The 21660-nt window shown below is 35.1% G+C and overlaps 1 protein-coding gene across 4 annotated transcripts in view; it reads left to right on the top strand.

The window, feature by feature from the left end:
• The window catches only part of PARG (poly(ADP-ribose) glycohydrolase), a 123963-nt gene that overhangs the window by 9611 nt on the left and 92692 nt on the right, over window positions 1-21660 (top strand). For all 4 annotated transcript variants that reach the window (XM_082718696.1, XM_082718693.1, XM_082718694.1 and 1 more), the window contains exons 4-7: window positions 660-847; window positions 6208-6326; window positions 6448-6531; window positions 11923-11997. In XM_082718696.1, the coding sequence (XP_082574822.1) occupies window positions 660-847; window positions 6208-6326; window positions 6448-6531; window positions 11923-11997 (466 nt within the window). The remainder of the gene's footprint in view (window positions 1-659; window positions 848-6207; window positions 6327-6447; window positions 6532-11922; window positions 11998-21660) is intronic.

Raw genomic sequence — 21660 nt, 5'->3', positions numbered from 1 at the left:
AAGCTCTTCAGTTTTACTCTAAGGTTTATAATTTTTTCTTTTGGTTGTAAGTACCTAGGGGAGAGAGCAAGCCTGGCACACTTTTTTTATTTTTTTATTTTTTTTATTATTATTTTTTTTATTTTTTTTTATTTTACTTTTTTTATTTTATTTTTTTTTAAAGATTTTATTTATTTATTTGACAGACAGAGATCACAAGTAGGCAGAGAGGCAGGCAGGCAGAGAGAGAGGAGGAAGCAGGCTCCCTGCTGAGCAGAGAGCCCGATGTGGGACTCGATCCCAGGACCCTGAGATCATGACCTGAGCCGAAGGCAGCGGCTTAACCCACTGAGCCACCCAGGCGCCCCATGGCACACTTTTTTTAAAAAAAGATTTTATTTATTTATGTGAGAGAGAGTGTGTGTGCACTCAAGCAAGAGTTGGGGACAGGCACAGGGGGAGGAATAAACAGACTCCCTGCTGAGCAGGGAGCCCAACGCAGGGCTTAGTTCTGGATCCTGGGATTATGACCTCAACTGAAGACAGATGACTGACTGAGCCACCCAGGCACCCCTTGGCATGTTTTAAACAATAACATTCTGGGTAAGTTTTGTACTTGTTTATCCAACCAAACTTTAGCAGTGAGTGATTGTGACTGAATACATTTGTTTTGACCTTAGAAAAGAACAGTGTGAAATCAAGCATCAAAGAACAGAAAGGAAGATACCTAAATACATTCCACCTCACCTTTCTCCAGATAAGAAATGGCTTGGAACTCCTATTGAGGAGATGAGAAGACTGCCTAGATGTGGGATCCGGCTGCCTCTCTTGAGACCATCTGCTAATCACACAGTAACTATTCGGGTAGGTATTACTTCTTACCAGAAAAGAGGAGACTCTTAAATCTTGATTTATTATGGTACTTACTAATGTGAAAAAGAGACCAAGTCATAGAAACTGCTTCTCTTTTCTGGATATATAAAATACTAAGAAGTCTGTAGAGAGATATAATGATAGCTTATTTGATAATAGTACTTAATACACACATAAGATGAATCATTTTCAGCTGATAAGGAAATTGACTTTCTCAGTTTTGTTTTGGGAGAGGGAGAAGCAGGCTCCCTGCTGAGCAAGGAGCTTGATGTGGTACTCTATCCCAGGATCCTGGGATCATGACTTAAACTGAAGACAGACAGACACTTAACCAACTAAGCCACCCAGGCGCCCCACCACAGTCCAATTTTTAAAATTTTATTTTATTTTATTTTGTTTGATTATTTTAGATTATACTGATTTATCTGAGAGAGAGAGAGAGCATGAATAAGGGAGTTAGGGAGAGGAGGCTCCCCACTGAGCAGGGAGTCCAATGCAGGGCTAGATCCCATTGGGATCATTACCTGAGCCAAAGGCACATCCTTAACTGACTGAGCCATCCAAGTGCCCCAAGATTTTGTTTTTTTAAAGTAATCTTTACACTCAACATGGGGCTTGAACTCATGACCAAGATCAAGAGTCATGTGCTCCACTGACTGAAATAGCCAGGTACCCCTCTTAATCCAGTTTTAGATTTCTGTCACTCACTGGGTAGTTTTAGAATTTTTTTGTCTCTGTATTAGATTTCACAGGAACTACTTTAAAAAAAATCCCTTTTATTATATAGCTTAGTCTGGGGTTGATTAGATATTTTGAAGTATAGAATTTATCATGGTTAGAGGTAGAAGCAACATTGAATGAGGTAGGGTTTTGAGCTGAGCTCTAAAAGATGAGCACAGGAGTGCCTGGATGGTTGAGTAGGTTAAGCATCTGACTCTTGATTTTGTCTTAAGTCATGATCTCAGGGTCATGGGATGGAGCCCTGCATTGGGCTCTGTGCTTAGTAGGGAGTCTGCTTGAGATTCTCTCTCTTCCTCCCCACATCCATGCTCACTCATTCTTTCTCAAATAAATAACTAAATCTTTAAAAAAAAAAAAAGAGGCAGAAATTTCTGATGGAGAATTAATAAGAGAATTCCAAGACACATACATAATCCTTAGAAGAAGAGGCTTTGTAGTTGAAAAACTATTTGCTTTAGACATGGAAAATAATTACTAGAGCTTAGAATTTGGATGGAAGATGGTGGAAGACAAGTCTTGAAAAGTGGATTAGGTCCATATTATAAAGGGCTTTAGGTATCATGAATTGGACTTGAGTCTCTAGGTATTGGAAATTGTTAAAATGTCTGTCCATACAATAGTTATGCTATAGCAGGATTAATCAGACAGTTGTGTGGAAGGAAAGTCGAAGTGAGATACATTGAAAACAGAATTGTAATGTAAGAGCTCAGATAAGAGATGAAAAATACGCAAACAATAATTATCAAATTGTGTTGCATGGAAGTGGTTCATGGTTTCTTAGGAAATTTGACTCATCTGTTACTTCTAAAGTATATTTTAAACCGTGAAAAGCCTATAATAAAGGAACTAACATACTCAAATATGAAAATGCTTAATATATTTTACTCAGCAGATTTTACCAAGAGAACTCATTTTAGTGCAGACCATACCATTGATGTTCCCTTATCACTGCTGTTTAACTGAAGATTTTCCTTAAGCCTCAGAGTAACAGTTTGAAAACCTTACTGTCCATCGATAGATGAATGGACAAAGAAGAAGTGGTATATATACACAATGCAATATTACTCAGCCCTCAAAAAGAATGAAATCTTCCCATTCACAATGATGTGGGTGGAACTCGAAGGTATTATGCTAAGCAAAATAAGTCAGTCAGAGGGACAAATGCCATATGATTTCACTCATGTGGAATTTAAGAAACAAAACAGTTGAATATGAAGGAAGGAAAAATAAAATAAGATGAAAATCGAGAGGGAGGCAAATCATAAGAGATGCTAAACTCTAGGAAATAGAATTGGGGGAGGGTTGGGGGAAGGGGTAATTGGGTGATGGGTATTAAGGAGGATGTAGTGAGCGCTGGGTATTATATGCAGCTGATGAATCATTAGACTCCGCCTCTGAAACTATAAAAACAAAAACATCATTTGCAATTATTTAGGCATAGCAGTAGGATTTTCTTAATACTGTGTAAGAGATATAGATGTAAATTAAGTAGAAGGTTGATACAAGCTTTAGCTGTCATCCCTAATTTTGTATTTTGTATTTCCTTGTCATTATTGATGTTGGAACAAGTAAAGGTTACTGTAAAAATTATATTTATAAAAATAGCTTTATTTTGTTTATATATGATTTCATATGAGATTACTTAGGTGAAGAAAGGGATATGGTATTTAAAAGAATTTGCAAATCACTGAGATAGGGTAATGTGGAAATAAAAAGAGCATGTAGATGGTTGCTTTGTTTTGGGGTAAAATTGATAGGATGTGGTGAATATTCTTAAATACCGGTTGGGAGAAATAAGAAAAGGCTGGATGACTAAGAAAATGTTAATGGTCAGGATTCGGAGAGAAGATTAATTGGGGAGAGAAGTGGTATTTTGAGTTGACTGCCTTTCTTTGTCTCAGTGTCTGTAAGTAAAACCGAAAGCATCCTATACCATCATTACTTAATCTCTGAAATTACTGTTTACTTATTTTTAGATATAACCTGTGAATTTTAAGTCTTTTATTAAAAGATCTTTCTCTTATTACAAGAGTAATGCAGGGTCATTGTAAACAAACAAAAGGCAGCTATTATATGAAAGTATGTAGCTCAAAACCCATGTCTTTCTTAGTCCTATTTCCAGAGTTTAGCAGTTTGGTGTATTTTCTTCTAGATTCCTTTTTCTGAATACAGTAATATATACATGTAGTTAATAATTATTGGATAAACCTAGTTACATTTCTAAGATGCCACATATTAATAGTTACACGTTTTAGAGTAATAAAATAAAGCTGATACTGTTAGAAATGTAGTGCAGGGACATGTTATTTGGTGTTTGTTTATCTTTAAAGACATGATAAAAACATGTAGAACCACATTCAGATGCAAACACACAAAGCCTACTTTTATATATATCATGTGTTCCCATGTGTGTGAACCTGGACTAGTACCTGTTCTGTCACCTCTGATCACATGGAATATTTTTACAAAATCACCTTTGGGGCCTCCAGCTGAGGTTGAAAATACTTTTAGCATAGTTGTTGACTCTTGACTCTTCTTTCTTCCTCAAAATATTCTTGTCCCTTGGCTTCTATGATAGCATATAATCCTAGTTTTCTTCCTACCTCCTTAGCCATGTCTTATGTTCCTTTAGTTTTTCTGGCATATGTGGCCATTAAATCTTGTTAGAGTTTCTCAAGGCTTTTCCGTAGGTCCTGTTTTTTTCTCACTTTCTTTCTATGGGTGGTCTCTTCCACGATGAGGGTTTTAACAGCCACCTGTATAGATGGCCTACAACTTTATTTCTCCGGAGTTGCAGACATTCTTTTTCCTTTTTCTTTTCTTTCTTTCTTTTTTTTTTTTCCTTTTCTGGGACTGGGGGGGCAGAGGGAGAGAGAGAATCCTAGACAGTCTGCACACCCAGAGCAGAGTCTGACTCAGGGCTTGATCTTAAAGCCCTGAGATCATGACATGAGCTGAAATCAAGAATTGGATGCTTGACTGACTGAGCCACCCAGGTGCTCCTTGAGTTACAGACTTTTTATGAGCTGTGTATTGGACAGTCTTCCTTTCCATAAGCTATTCCCTTTTTGAGGAACGAGCTTTATGTCTTCCTTTTCATAGTGAACTTTATTCTTTTTTTTTTTTTAAGATTTTATTTATTTATTTGACAGAGAGAGATCACAGTAGACAGAGAGGCAGGCAGAGAGAGAGAGAGGGAAGCAGGCTCCCTGCTGAGCAGGGAGCCCGATGCGGGACTCAATCCCAGGACCCTGAGATCATGACCCGAGCCGAAGGCAGCGGCCCAACCCACTGAGCCACCCAGGTGCCCCCATAGTGAACTTTATTCTTAAGAGTTCAGCTCAATTGCCTCTTCCTCAAGGAAGAGCCTTCTCTAAGCTCACCAGGTGAGTTGGAATTGTCTAGAGTAGTAGGTTCTCATAAAACCATGAAGCTCTCATTCATAACATATTACGGTTCAAATTTTACATTTATGTGATTGTTTATTTGCAGTGAAGAACTAATTCGTGCTACAGCATGGATGAACCTTAAAAACATTACATTTAAGAAGAGACCAGACATGGGGCGCCTGGGTGGCTCAGTGGGTTAAAGCCTCTGCCTTCAGCTCAGGTCATGATCTCAGGTCCTGGGATCAAGCCCCGTATCAGGCTCTCTGCTCAGCAGGGAGCCTGCTTCCTCCTCTCTCTCTGCCTGCCTCTCTGCCCGCTTATGATCTCTCTCTGTGTCAAATAAATAAATAAAATCTTTAAAAAAAAAAGAAGAGACCAGACACAAAAGGCCACATACTGTATGATTCCATTTATAGGAAATGTCCAGAATAGGCAAAATGTAAACCTTTCATGTTTCAAATATTCTTTTCCTCAAACATTTGTTTAATGCTTATTATAAGTAGCATATGTGTATGTGTACACATACATATGTATTTACATATATATGTATCTATGTACACATACAAAAACGTATAAACCAGGCTCTGTCATAAATATTTAGAGTCCATAGTTAATATGGTTACTATTCTCAAGAAATTTAGAGTCCAGTGGGGGAAGGAAAAACAGATGTTTTCTGGTGTGATAATGATCTATTAAAACAAGAGGGAAGAAACTAATTGTCCTTAAGTTTTTGAAGACTTCTTAGAGGAAATGAAATTTGAATTGCGTGTTGAAGTTCAGAATAGATGTTTAACCAGGTAGTGTGAGTAAGAGGATGTTAAAAATTGAGAACATCATTTGTATCACTATAGGTAAAGGGGAGCCATTATAAGATTAGGAGCCTGAGAATACTTTAGAAAGATTGAGTTTGTTCTCAAGTAAGGGGTTTATGGAGGGTGAATATCTGGGGGCAGTGGGAGTTAGGGGAAGGATAGAAGGGAAGCAATAATGAGGAACAAGGGCCTAGATGGGATGGAGATGGAATGAGCTAACATGATGAGTTGGAAACTGATCAACTGGAAATAAGGAGCAGGAACAGCTGGAGAGGACTTCTGAGATTTCTTACTGAGGAGCTGGTCTGCATTTTATAGCATTTGCTTTGGCTGCTTTCTTTGGATTATTTTGTAGAAGGTATGCCTCGTTTCGATGCACTTACAGTTTCCTTGTTTCCCTCTTTTTCAGGTAGACCTTTTGCGAGCAGGAGAAGTTCCTAAACCTTTCCCAACACATTTTAAAGATTTGTGGGACAACAAGCATGTTAAGATGCCTTGTTCAGAACAAAACTTGTACCCTGTGGAAGATGAAGTAAGCACAAAACAGATGTTCTTTTATTCTCTGAAAGACAGTTTTGTATGTGCTTATTTGACTTCTGATTCTTTGACCTAAAAGAACTTAGAATAATTTCATTTATTTCTTTTCCTTAAAGAATGGTGAGCGAACTGCAGGGAGCCGGTGGGAGCTCATTCAGACTGCACTTCTCAACAAATTCACACGACCCCAAAACCTGAAGGTAGTTGCTTTTGCTATTGTTCTTAGAGATGGGTCTTGTGTCTCCCTCAAAGACATTTTTTGATCTTTGATAAACTCTTAAAGGGGAAAGAAGAGTCAAGAGTCAACAACTATGGTAAAAGTATTTTCAGCCTTAGCTGGAGGCCCCAAAGGTGATTTTGTAAAAATATTCCATGTGATCAGAGGTGACAGAGGTAACAGCCTGTTTGTTTGCAAATTGCTTAGTTCTTGAGGAACTATCTTAAGAGACATTTTGGGTTCCCACTCCATCACTAGTAAATGAGTAGAAGAATCTAGAGTTGTAAATGACTTGCCTGGAGACACACAGAATAATTTGGAGAACCAGAAATAAGACCTTTGTTTCTTGATTCCCCATCCAGTTTCCTTCAGACAAAGCTTCTCTTTTATTTTTGAAAATTATCATGTTTCTGAAATGTCCTTAAAAATAAGTCAGGAAAGAATTATGACTTTAACAATATTTGCCAAAAGGGAAATATCATTTCCTAATGATTAAAGTACACATTAAATATTCTCTTTTGTATTGCTGTTAGTATAGCCTTCTAGCAATCTAATTATTTATTAATTTTACATTTTGGCAATAATTTAGTTTTTGATTTTTTTAAATATTTCACTTAAGACTGTAAGAGCAACGATTAGATTCTTTTTCTAATACCTAAAATATGGGTGAGTATAAGTGTTTTTTGGCGTTGTAGCCATGTAAGCTTTTGGAGTTTTTATAACTATTAACAATAACAGATTTTTCTATGTTTGTGAGAAAAGGGTTTTTTTTTTGTTGTTTTTTTTTCAAGGTTTTATTTATTTATTTGACAGCAATAGAGGGAGTGCAAGCAGGGGGAGTGGGAGAGGGAGAAGTAGGTTTCCCACTGTGCAGGGAGCCTGATGCAGGGCTCAATCCCAGGACCCTGGGATCATGACCTGAGCTGAAGGTAGATGCTTAATGACTAAGGCACCCAGGCACCCAGAGACTTTGTTGTGTACAGTTTCCTCAGGTTTTATAGTGTTTCTCCATTTATATTCAACAAATTTTTCTTAAACTTTCTATACCTTTCTATAGCTCCTGTTTGTCTTTTTTCTCTACATGGAAAACATTGGATGTTGTACCATAATGTATTTTGAAAATTTCATTTCTCTAGATTTAATTTATTTAATTGACAGACAGAGATCAGAAGTAGGCAGAGAGGAAGGCAGGGAGAGAGAGTGGAGGAAGCAGGCTCCCCTCTGAACAGAGAGCTCGATCCCAGGACCCTGGGATCATGACCTGAGCCGAAGACAGAGACTTTAACCCACTGAGCCACCCAGGCGTCCCCAATTTCACTCCTTAAGGACAGTGTTTCTCAATCTTATAATGTACTTCCTTAAAATGGAAGAAACTCTAAGGGTCCCCCAGAGTTTACTTATTTTTAGTATAATGTTAATTACATATGTGCAAGCATCAAACATTAAACATAAACTCTTTATGCTTATAGTAACAGCTATATCCATTTGTTGTTTTTTTTTTTTTTTTGGCATTTTAAGCTTTATGAACCATCATTTGAGTTGTGTTCATTATCACAGTGATAATTTATACTCAGTATCCCCTTTTTGCACAAAAGTTTTTTTTTTTCAAGATTTTATTTATCTGACACAGAGAGAGTAAAAGTGTGCAGTAGAGGGAGAGGGAGAAGCAGACTCCCAGCTGAGCAGGAAGACCTATGCGGGACTCAATCCCAGGACCCTGGAATCATGACCTCAGCCAAAGGCAGACAGCTAACTAACTGAGCTACCCAGGTGCCCTGCACAAAAGTTTTTTAACCACTGATCTGAACCTCAAAATAGTATGCTGAGAACTTTAAAAAATACTTTATAAAGAAAAAAATTGTTCACTTTGTTTTTACTATTTACAATCACAAACAGTTGGTGGATGTCAGTAGATGCAAAGATGGCATTTGTATGGAGAACATGAGCTTGCAGATAAATACAATAGTGAGCACTTTGGTCCAGGTTCTGTAGAATTTGACAGTTCTGTACTGCTGTATTTCTTAGGATGGCTCAAAATTTTCACCATTTTTATCTGGTTAAAATACTTGCCTCCATTCCTACAATGTGTTATCTTTTGCCCTTTGTATTCTAAAACCATGAAAGCAGGCCACCCAAGAATACTATTTATACTACATTTAAGAAACACGGTCTTAGGTCCTACGGCCTTATAAGCAGGATTATTTAAATTTTTCATGTTTCTTTAAGCATAAACACAATAATCATAGTGTTCTAAATTACCTTGTCTGCTCACCTCTTTAGCAATTCCTTAGTGCACCAGTGATTACTTTAAGAAGAGGTAATTGCTTTATTCTGAATTTCCCTTTCTTGTTTATTTTATGGTTGATTCAGCAGAACAGAGTAATTCATAGAGATTTTTCTTCTGTCTGCTTATGGTAATTGTTTCTTTTGCTGAAAGAACACTATGGGGGAAGGGAACATTAAGTCCCTCTTACTGAGTATAATAATCTTCTGCTGCTTTTTTTTGTTGTTGAGTTAAGCAGGATTAGAAATGTAAAGTTTAAAAAAGGAATAGTGTCTTCAGAAGTCAGTTTACACAATAATATTCTTATAATGTATCTGATAATTTTCAAAGAATGGATGTCTTTGTGCTTTAATTGTGTGTATTATGAACTATGAATTAAAGGAAATCTTAGTAGTTGGTAGCTAAGAGTACAGGATAGTGTCCAGTTTTTCTAATGATAGGAGACCTTGTGGTAGACTACTTTTGAGACTTGAAGACTAAAGTAAAACTAAATATTAGTTAGGAATTAATGCTAATTATAAAATCATATTAAAAAATTAGAGTATAAAAGTTAAAATGTAAAATGTTTTTCCTTAACTAACTTTGAGGAATAATTTACATATAAGAACATGCATGCTTTTAAAGTATGTAATTTGATGATGTTTGACATTTGCATATAGCCATGAAACCCCCCTCTACAATCAAGGTATAGAACATTTCTGTCACCTTCAAAGATTCCTCTTATTCCTATAGTTTAATTCCTCTTTCTGCACTGTCTCCAGGCAGCTGTTGATTTGCTCTTTTATTTTTTATTTTTTCTCTTCTCTTCTCTTCTCTTTTCTTTTTAAATTTCTTTCTTTTTAACCATAGATTAGTTTACATTTTATATGAATGGAATCACATAGTATGTATGCTAGTGTGTCTGGCTTCCTTCACTTAGAATGAAAATCTTCAAGATTTGTCTGTTTTGTTGAGTTTATCAGCAATTTGTTGCAGTGTATGCATTGTTTGTCCTTTTACCTGTTGATAGAAATTGCTATTTAAGGTTCTGAAATCAGATGGTAATTAGAAAAAAAAAATCCTTAAAATCTTCTCTTAATGGAAAATTTTGTATGCAGCTGTAAGAAAAAGAAACACTTTTTCTTACCATATTATTTTATGATTGATGGTTTTCCTTTTTGAAGGAACTTGGATATCCCTTGATTCCAAGTAAATATACATTGTTGGTTTACTTTTTAATCTCGTTGCTTGGTAATTGTTTATATGGCATGAAGTGTTTTTCACACAGCTCCTTGACAGAGTATTTTTAAAAACTTATTCAATTATGAGGAAATTTGGAAGGTTTACTATAACCTAACAGTGTTTTTTCAACTTACATATACTTCAGTAAAAAAATTGGAGATGTATATTATAAATATAAATAGTTGCTTGTAAATTCTGTTTGTTACATTAGTAATATATATATTATAAAATATAAGCAAAATAGAAATTTAAAATGAGATAAAATGTAATTACAAACACAGTTGACCCTTGAACAACACAGGTTTGAACTGCACCAGTCTCCTGTGCAGATTCTTTTTTGGTAATACGGTACTCTTAATGTATTTTCTTTGTAATTTTATTAATATTTTCTCTTACTTGATTTTAAGAATGCAGTTTATGATACATAAAACATGCAAAGTATGTGTTAATCAACTATGTTATCAGGCTTTGGTCAACAGTAGGTTATTAGTAGGTGAGGTTTTTGGGGGAGTCAAAGTTACATGCAGATTTTCAATCCTTGTGTTATTCCTGGGTCAACCATAATAGTTTTTTCTGCATAAGTAGTGGATTGTCTTATGCATACCCCACTCTGGTATTAAATAAAATTCATATGAGTAAGTTTTAAAGATTTTACTGGCTCTGTTCAACAATCTATGAATCAGGCAGGGTCTTATCTAGCAGATAGAAAGGCACTCTAAGATCTGTACAAAATGAAAGACTTAAAGGCAGAAGGGAGTGGGATCAAGTATGTTACACTAGGAAAAAGTGGATTGGTTGTGGCAGTCATTTTCCTTTAGGGGATGAAAGAATTCTGTCAGGCTGATGAACTAACTAGTGCTGACCAGGTGGTTCCTCATTGACTGGTTTAAGATTCCATTTGTGGGAGAAGCTGAAACTGTAATTAAGTCTCTAGTGTAGTATGGCTTAGCATAATTGACTCCATTTGGGGCCTGTTTTGTTTTTATCACCATTAACCAAGAATAAAGTACTGCTTAGTCAGATGTCACACCAGTAGATGGCGTGCTATTTTGACTTTTCTTTCTGAGTAAATACACAGTTTATATGAACTGCTTGGGGGAAGATAACCATTTATATGTAGCTTATAAAAATAGCTGATAATAAAGGGAAAAAGACCATTTTATGCCTTAGGCATCAGTCTTTTCTTATTATTGCCATCTCTCCCATGAAGCCTTTTTAGACATTTTTTCCTAATTTCCTCCTCTCATGAAATTTTAATACTGAAAATACACTGTATATTTGCATATATAGTGTGAAGTTATTGATAGCCAACAGTCATTAAGATATTTAATTTTTTTTATCTCCAAGATCCAGTTTTATCCATTGAGAATGTATCACGTCTGTTTATTTTATTTTTTTTAATGAACTTTTTTTTTAAAAGATTTTATTTATTTATTTGACAGACACAGATCACAAATAGGCAGAGAGGGAGGCAGAGAAAGAGGAGGAAGCAGGCCCCCTGCTGAGCAGAGAGCCCGATATGGGGCTCCATCCCAGGACCCTGGGATCACGACCCGAGCTGAAGGCAGAGGCTTTAACCCACTGAGCCACCCAGATGCCCCTATCACCTCTGTTTATAATGCAAGTGTTAGAGTTACAATTTTTTTCCTATTGCTTGACCTTTCTAATCTCATTTTTCTTAAGTGAATGATAAATAATAATGAATATTCTCTTTGTATTCTGTTTGTCCATAGCTACTTACATGGAGTAGCTAATGGTAGGAGGAAGCTTAATGCTGATTACTGGAAATAAGTTCATAAAGGAGAAAAGGGTATTTGTAGATAATTTACCTGACTATATCATGAAGTTTTGTTTATGCTTTTTCCATAGGATGCTATTCTGAAATACAATGTGGCATATTCTAAGAAATGGGACTTTACAGCTTTGGTTGATTTCTGGGATAAGGTAAAAGTATGCTCATTTCTTTAACTTATGAAAATAATCTGTGTATAAAAATTTTGAGAAAATACCCATAAATCTGTCATACTAACATAATTATTATCCATTATTTTTGTGAAAAACATTTCCTATTATATGTATGCTTTGGGAGCTAATTTTGAATTTTGCTTTAATCTCTCATAATGCTCTGTTAAATATTTATACCATCATTAACAGTATTAATGGTTGTATGATATTTTATGATTATTTCATGATTGGAAACATCTAGGCTGCATCCAGTTTTCCTCTGTTCTCATTTACACTGTAGTAACATGTTTATGTATGTTTGTGTAGGTATACACACACACACACACATATATATGGGGGTGTATATATATATGTTTTCCCAAATTCAATATTGCTTCCTTGGGTGATTTCCAGAAATTAGATGGCTAGGTCAAAGGGCACAGAATTATAGCCTGGGGTTTATGCTATAAAATCCTTTTCCATAACAAATTGTAGTAATTTAGTATACCATTTTAATGGGTAAGAATACTACTTTCATAGTTGTGTTAGAAAAATGAAAGCATGGCAAAAGAGGGAGTGCCACAAATAAATTAAAAAATTTGCATGGAAGGGTGCCTAGGTGGTTCAGCTGGTTAAGCCTTTGACTCTTGGTTTTAGCTCAGGTCATGGTCTCAGGATCCTGAGATGGAGCCCATGGGCTCCATGCTTAGTATAGAGTCGCTTGTCCCTCTCCTTCTGCTCCTCCCCAACACTCTGTCTCTAGAATAAATAAATAAAATCTTAAAAACAAATAAATAAAATTTGCATGGAAAATCAAAGAAAGATGACATCTCATTTGGAAAGTGTAATTAGCACATAAAGCTCCCTGTACGTTACCTTCTGCAGTGTATAAGAGCTTACTATGTTTGCTAAATTTGTTGCCTAAGAAAGTGTTCCTGTAAGATATTCAAGCCTCTTGGAAAAGCAAATTTTGGTTAGGATAAAGTAATTTTCTAGTAACTGTGGTGGTATCACTGTGAGAATGAGAGATCTCCAGTTTAAATGACTTTAATTCTTAGACTGTTAACAGGTAATTTTACTAATAAAATGTGAGGTTTATAATATAAATTTGTAATCAACTTGCTTTTAAAGCTTGAGATCATTTTTTTTCCTGTGTATATCCTTTATCTACTACATTTTTTTCACAGACCAAGAGAAATACGTTCAGCTACTTTTGAGGAAAAGAAGAATAAAGGGAATTGCATTTATTGAAGACATATGTATGAAAAGGAATATAATATTGAATTTAATCCTCAAACACTTTTGTGAAGTGTAGATATCTCATTCAATTCAGAGAGGAAAGTAGACTTAGAACTTAAGTAACTTGGTCAACATTATACAAATATTGAGAGAATTCACCAACAAAGTATTGGGGGATCTAGATTTGAGCTCAGATCAATTCCATCACAAAATAATGTTCTTTTTCTTTCTTTCTTTCTTTCTTTTTTTTTTTTTTAAAGTAGGCTCCGTGCCCAGCGTGGAGCCCAACTCAGGGCTTGAAGTCACAATCCTAAGATCAAGACCTGAGTTAAGATCAAGAGTCAGACTTAAAGTTTTTGTTCTTTTTTTATTATAATGATGTTTAACCCTTAAGAACACTGAACACCCTTACGTATAAGCCATTGTTTTATTAAAGATAGAATTGATTGACAGTCTTATCATCAGAAAGCAGGGAGCCCTGAACATGTCTGTAGGTAACTGTAAGAATTAGGCAGAGTGGAAGAAATGGTTTAATAGAGTCTAGTGAGTCTATTATTTTGGATCATGGGGGAGATATTATAGAGGACTAGTATTTGGGTGGTTGAGTGTAAAAAGTGTAGAGGAGTAGTTAAAGGAAATATATTTTGCAAATAGCTTGTTAAATGCATTAACTTCTTTCACTTCGCACAATGTTACAAGGTTCATTTGTGTTGTAGCATATGTCAGTACTTTATACCTTTTTATTGCTGAATAATATCCATTGTATAAGTATGCCATATCTTCTTTATCCAATCATCAGTTGATGGACATTTGGGTTGTTTCCACTTTTTGGCTATTATCATTAGTATTGCTGTGAACATTTGTGTATAGGTTTTTGTGTGGGCCTGTTGTTTCACTCCTTTCGATATATACCTAGAAATTGCTAGGTTATTTGCTAACTTATCATTTCATATTTTAAGGAACTGTCAAACTATTGATCCAATGGGTGCCTTACTTTACAGTCCTACTGGCATTGCACAAGGATTCCAGTTTCTCTACATCATTGCTTGTTAATGTGTGTCCTTTTGATTTTAGCCATTCTAGTTGGTGTGAAGTATCTCATTGTGGTTTGATTTGCATTTCTCTAATGACTAATGATGTTGAACATCTTTTCATGAGACTGTTGGCCATTTATGTATTTCTTTTGAGAATTATTCATTCAATTCCTTTGCCCTTTAAAAAAATTTTTTTTTTTTTTACTGAGTTTTGTCTTTTAAATCATAAGTCCTTTATCAGGTATTTGATTTGTAGATACTTTCTCCTATTATATAGGTTGTCTTTTCATTTTCTTGATGGTATCCTTTGAAGCACAAAAATTTTCAATTTCAATAAATTCCAATTTATTTTTTTCTTTTGTTTCTATTTTTTGTTGTAATATCTAAGAAGCTATTCTGAGGTCAGAAAGACTTACTCCTTTGTTTATTTCTAAGAATTTTATGGTTTTAGTTCTTATATTTAAGTCCATGACCCATTTTGAGTTAATTTACATATATGGTATGAATTAGGGGTCCACTTTTACTGTTTTGCAGATAAGTATCCATTTTGTGTTAATTTTCCTATATTATACAAGGTAGAGATGTGATTTCATTATTTTGTATTGTGGGCATCTGGTTGTCCCCCAACCATTTGTTAAAAAGACTCTAATATTCCTATTGACATTTCTTGGCATTCTTTCAAAAACTAGTTGACCATAAACATTTATCTGGCCCATTGATCTATATGTCTGTCTTTATGCCACTATCACACAGTCTTGATTACTAAACTTTGAAGTCATTTTTAAGCTGGGAAGTGTGAGTGCTCCAACTTTGTTCTTTTTCTAGTTTGTTTTGGCCATTGTGGATCTTTGGCATTTCTATTTGAATTTTAGGGTCAGCTTATTAGTTACTGCAAGGAGTTAGCTGTGAAGAGTAACTTTTATAATCATATTAATAGAATCTAAAAGAGTTTTGCATTTTGAGATAGGACCAGTAATTTCAGAGTTCCTTTATCAAGCTTTTGACCTATACTATGCTCAGTGGCAGGCATAAAATAATAGAAGGCTTGTGTCTGTATCAGAATATCCTTGAGTCTCTGTATCTCTTAGTCTTACAGAGATAGAATTTTTGATGCAAAGTTGACCAAATTAATATCCTCTGTCTTAAATTGTAATTTATACATGGTCTGTTTGCATTTTGTAGTTTTCTGGGTTTTAATTGGATACAGTTGTTAATTTTGGTAAAAGTAACATTAAATTTGACACTTGACAATGGCAGTAAAACATGCCTTTGGTTAAAATACCTCTGTCACCTTGGTATGAGGTAAAGTAGTCATTTTTTCTCTCTCTTCTTAATGAAACTACTCAGACAGGATCTTGTTTCCCTTTTGTCAGGTGACCTTGCCCAGAAGGGTAATATATAGCAAGTTTTGGTGTGTTTAGTGTAGAACATAAATATGAGATGATTACCAAGGTGCTGATGATAGTTTTATAGTTCTTTAGAGAGAGAGGCATTGCGTTTTTGACCTTCTGATTTTTATTTACTTTGTAAAAGTACAAATGGTTGGAGGAGTCCCTGTAACTGTACCAAATATTCATTTCTTATTTTCTTAAGTCTTTGCACTTAGATCTAGTATTTTATATTTATATCTAGATACAAAAGTATATTTAAAATGTTTTAGGATATATTACAAAATTGTGTTACATAGCTTTATCATCTTTAATCTTAATGGTTATATAATATTCCATCAAATTGATAGATCATTTTCTTAGCTATTGGAGTAAAGTATAAAGTATACTTTATTAGTATTAAGGACATCTGTTTTTGTATAAAGTATATCTAGAGATTCAGAGGTATTCTTCCCTGTGACTCTTTGTTATTCCATTGTCATCAACGTATTTAACAGAAGTCGTTGGATGTTTAATATGGTTGTGTGTTTTTCTGTCCATCAAATCTCCAAGGATATTAATATAGATCTCTACCACATCACAGCCCACAAGGATAACATTGCCCAGGCTCACGGTGATTAAAGACATATGTTTTAGTGGGATTGGAGGAGGAAAATGAGATCTATAGTACAAGAGAAGTGATTGTTTGGCTAGATTTTAAATTATGAATGAATTATATTTGCTTTGCATTATCTATGTCCACATAGATTATCTATGTCCGCATAATTTAAAAGTAGGAGTACTTTAAAAAGGGTTCTTAAATGTTGCTTATTAGCAGTATTTGGAAATTGTTTACTTAAATGTTACATTGAACTCTGCAAACCTTGCTTTGCTAAGAAAAAAATGAAGTTTAAGTTTAACATTATATCAACTTAATATTTTAACTGCAGAAGTTAAGTATATTTGGGGGAAGTTAAAATTTATCTCCTTAAAACCTTGTTTTTTTGTTGTTGTTTTTTTTTTTTTTTTAATTTACTTGACAGACAGAGATCACAAGTAGGCAGAGAGGCAGGCAGAGAGAAAGGAAGGAAAGCAGGCTCCTGCTGAACAGAGAGCCCGATGCGGGACTCGATCCCAGAACCCTGGGATCATGACCTGAGCCGAAAGCAGAGGCTTAACCCACTGAGCCACCCAGGTGCCCCTAAAACCTTGTTTTTGGCTAATTCTGTGTGTATTAGATTTTGTGACCTTCAGAACAGAAGGTGTTAATAACCGCGGTCATTTAATATCATTCCATGGTATGATTTTATCTATACACTAATATCTAGTGCAAGAAGTAAGAGACACAGAATCCTGCTAATCCTGCTATGTGAGCGTACTTATTTGAGATGAAAGTGAGTTTTTACTTTTGCTAGAGCCCAGCAAAGATCACAGAGATCTGTTATTTTGTAATTTATACTTAAATATTTAGATGGTAGCCAGTTGAAATGGCCATTACTTAGTGTTTTTTGCATCTAGAGTGTTAATATTGGTCTTCCTCATTGCCAGATGTTGGAAGTGCTAGGAACAAATAGTCTGTGTTTTATGGCTCTCCTGTGTGATGTTCCACAAAATTTAATTCAGGTACTTCTATAATTTGTATTCTAAGTAGATTGTTATTACTAGCATTTTTTCCCCAGGAAAGTTTAACAAAATGTTCTATATATTAAAAAAGGTCCTCTATTAATGCATTTTAGAGATGTTTTAAATAGTTCCCATATTACAACAGCTGTGGCACTATTTCTTCTCATTCTCAGTGAGTTACCTTGTAATTCACATGCCACATTAAAGCTCTTATGGTATGTTTAAGAGTGATTACTTCTGTGTCTGTGATCCTGGCTTCTGTGTCTGTACCTGGGTGGTAGTAAAAAATGGATTTTTGCTTTATAAATATTCATTAGACCATACATAATATATTTTGTGTACTTTTTGAATGTATACTTCACAATAAATGTGGATGTTAATTTATTCAGTATAAAGAATTTTAAATTCTAAAACTGACTTATGTAGCAAACTTTTTCAGCAAATGGATTAGTTTTTGAAAGGAAACCTAAAGTTCTAGTGACTATTTTATTTTCATTTTCGTGTGTAGTTTTATGTCTGGAATAGAAAAGATAGAATCGACTAAGCCTCTTATTTCCTCACTTCTGTTGGTTTATACAGACTGCCATAAATAACAAAATGAGGGGTTTTATTATTTTTACATCTGTGACTGCTAAAAGAGACTGAGAAATAGGAGTGCGGGAATGAATAGAATTTACAAATAAAAAATGGAAAAACACTTAAAGGAGAAAAGTTTTGTTGCTGTGATTAGGCTAGTAATACATTCTTTTTTGGAAGCCACAGTTTTTTTTGTTTGTTTGTAGTAAATACAGCATGAAGTCTATACCTCATACATATGCAATAAATTCTTTATTACAACTCAGAGATTATGCATCCTTTACTTTTGCTGTAGTTATTAAAATATTGTATATGTGTCATCCTGTCAACTGGTATCCTGTGACTTCTCAGAGAAAGGTTGAGTGTAAAGCCTTTTTCCCTGTAAAGGAGGTCGTGTAAATCCGTCAGTAATGAACTTGCATTTTTTAATGTGCTACTTAACTTTAAAAGGTAATTGGGGGTCACACTGAGTTTTGAAGGATGCAAACTAAGTGGAACAAATTACGCCCTAGTTACTTTTTCCTTCAGAGTTCTTCATAAGTAATTAAAAAGTTTGAAGATAGGTACATTAGAATTTATTATCTTCAAAATTGAAGGATATGCTGTTATACCTATGTTTAACTAAAATGATATTTTGAACTCATAAACTCTACTTTAAAATTATAATTATTGGGTACTTTAAAAATTATAATTATTGACATAACATTGTAGAAAAATAAATACAAGCTAGTATTAAAATAGATTATAGAAAAAGTTCATCTTACATGTATAATGTCATGGCTGGAAGAAGTTGTTAAATTTTTTTTTAAAGTTTTTTTTTTTTTTTGTCAGAGAGAGAGAGCGGGGGAGAGAGCTAGCACAGGCAGACAGAATGGCAGGCAGAGGCAGAGGGAGAAGCAGACTCCCCGCCGAGCAAGGACGCCAATGTGGGACTTGATCCCAGGATGCTGGAATCATGACCTGAGCCGAAGGCAGCTGCTTAACCAACTGAGCCACCCAGGCGTCCCGAAGTTGTTAAATTTGATTCATATGTTTATTTGATAAAAAGTTAAAGTGTGTTAAAATTATTAGGCAATTATTAGTTTCTCATTAAATAGCCTAAAACATAAGAGTACCATGTTTATGGATCACTTTAACATCAATACATCTGTCTTCAAGTGGTATCTTGTAGACTTCCTGACTTTCTGGGGCATGCATTCTATTAAGGACAGCTTATCTAATAACTATGCCAGATGTGCTTAGTATTTTTTCTCTATTAAAAATTTTAGAACAAAAATACTAGAGCAGTTTTTCTCTTTTCTCTCTCCACAGTATAATTCCCCCCCCACCCCGCAATAAACATTTCATGGAACATTGGTATTTTCTAGAATAGTTTGGGAAATGGTGATGTAAGGCAACAGGTTGTTGTAATCAGTATTTCAAATCAGGGCATATTTCCTTAACTAATAGCCAGTAAAGATTGCAGCCACAATAGCTCTTATTTATTTATTTGTTTATTTATTTAGTAATGCAGAAGTAAGTTTCTGAATGTATATAAACACATTACTCGTTAGCTTCGGAGTCTAAATGCAATCTTTCATGGCTAATCTGTTTCTGGATCTTTCTTCAAAGCTTAAAAGATTTAAAGTGTCCTTATTACATTTGTCACAAAGAGCCTGTAGCAAATTCCTAATCAAATGAAAGCAGCCTTGAATGTTTCATAAGACTACAGCTAATGTCTTTATCTCTCTAGCTTTCAAACCTCTGATTTGGAGTTCAGTGGAAATTTAGCCTTTTTGGACTTCTTCCCCTGATGACTCACAGTCTCTACAAACAATAAGGTCTGCATTGCTTTACAGCTTTTGACTTAATTTAATTCATGAGAACTGTAGGAGCCAAAAGAGAACTAATCATAGTCACTAAAATACTGAATTTAAGACTCATATGAAATATGTGGACTTTCCCCCCTAGTTTGGTTAAGGTATGTTTTTGGATCAGAGCATATGTTGAGGGTATCAGATTCATGATTTATTTTAAATAGTGCATATTCTGTAGTACTAATTGCTGCAGTTGGAACTAGGCATCTTGCTTTATAAACTCGTTAAGTTATTATGGATGATAAGTCGCAGTTGAGCCCTCCATGCACTGCGTCATTAATGATGTCAGTGTTGTTATTTTGTGTTTGTGAAATACTGTCTGTCTTATTTGTGTATGTAGAGGACAAGGAGGATGGAAAATATGATACCCACATGTGAAAATCCATCAGTGCAATTTCTTCTTTATTCCAATAAGAAATAAACCTAGTATATTAGTGTCCTGTAACTCCAACCTTAATTGTTTGGTTCGAATAGCTATGGAAGCCATTACTTTTTAAAAAAAAAATACACTTTATTTATTTATTTGACAGAGGGAGAACATAAGCAGGGGAGTGGCAGGCAGAGGGAGAGGGAGAAGCAGGCTCCCCCAGGAGCAGAGAGCCCGATGTGGGACTCAATGCCAGGACCCTGAGATCATGACCCGAGCTGAAGGCAGTTGCTTGACCAACTGAGGCACCCAGGTGCCCCAGAAACCATTACTTTTAAATGTTGCTATGGCATTGATTTTATTATCCAGGAATTTACTCTGTTACGGGGTGATAGTAATTCCATGTTTTAATCTTTTTCATGATTGATATTTCTGTTAACTAGTTTGAAGTGTTTTTTGTTTTGTTTTGTTTTGTTTTGTTTTTATTTGGTTGGCCATAATGCCTTGATTTATAATTCCTGGTAAATTCATTTACATTTACTGTTATGTTCCTACTGTATTTCTTTTAGATAAGCTGCTAACACTGTTATTTACATGTAAGGTCTCATATTTAACAACCAGTAGGATTTTGTGGCATATAATATCTGAAGATAAAAGGATATTTAAAAAAATGTAAATCTGTTTTTTTTTAAGCAGTCATAACTTTTTTTCAAATAACTTTAAAGATTCAGGATGAATGATTTTTGTTTTTCAATTTTGTTTTTTTTTTAATTAGCACATAATGTACTATTTGTTTCAGGGGTACAGGTCTGTGATTCATCAGTCTTAAAACAATTCACAGCACTCACCATTGCACATACCCTCCCAATGTCCAACACCCAGCCTCCCCATCCCTCCTATCCCTCCCTCCATTCCAGCAACCATTAGTTAATTTCCTGAGATTAAGAGTTGCTTATGGTTTGTCTCCCTCTCTGGTTTTGTTTTATTTCATTTTTCCGTCCCTTCCCCCATGATCCTCTGTCTTGTTTCTCAGATTCCTTATATCAGTGAGATCATATAATAATTGTCTTTCTCTGATTGACTTATTTTACTTATCATACTATCCTCTAGTTCCATCCACATTGTTGCAAATTGGAAGATTACAGATTTTTTGATGGCTTCATTATATTCCATTGTGTGTGTGTACACACACACACACACACACACACACACACCACATCTTCTTCATCCATTCATCTGTTGAGGGACATCTAGGCTTTTTTCATAGTTAGGCTATTGTGGACATTGTTGCTATAAACACTGGGGTGCATTTACCCCTTCGGATTACTACATTTGTTTTTTGGGGGTAAATACGCAGTGGTGCAATTGCTGGGTCATAGGGTAGTCTATTTTCAACTTTTTGAGGACCCTCCATACTGTTTTCAGAGTTGCTGCACCAGCTTGCCTTCCCACCAACAGTGTAGGAGGGTTCCCCTTTCTCCACATCTTCACCAGCCCCTGTCATTTTCTGACTTGTTAGTTTTAGCCATTCTGACCGGGGTGAGGTGGTATCTCATTGAGGTTTTGATTTGTATTTCCCTGATGCCGAGTGATGTTGAGTA

This window comes from Mustela nivalis (genome assembly GCF_964662115.1).
Source record: "Mustela nivalis genome assembly, chromosome: 2".
Lineage (NCBI taxonomy): Eukaryota > Metazoa > Chordata > Mammalia > Carnivora > Mustelidae > Mustela > Mustela nivalis.
The sequence above is the reverse complement of the archived record's forward strand: the minus strand, read 5'-3'. Positions and strand labels throughout refer to the sequence as shown.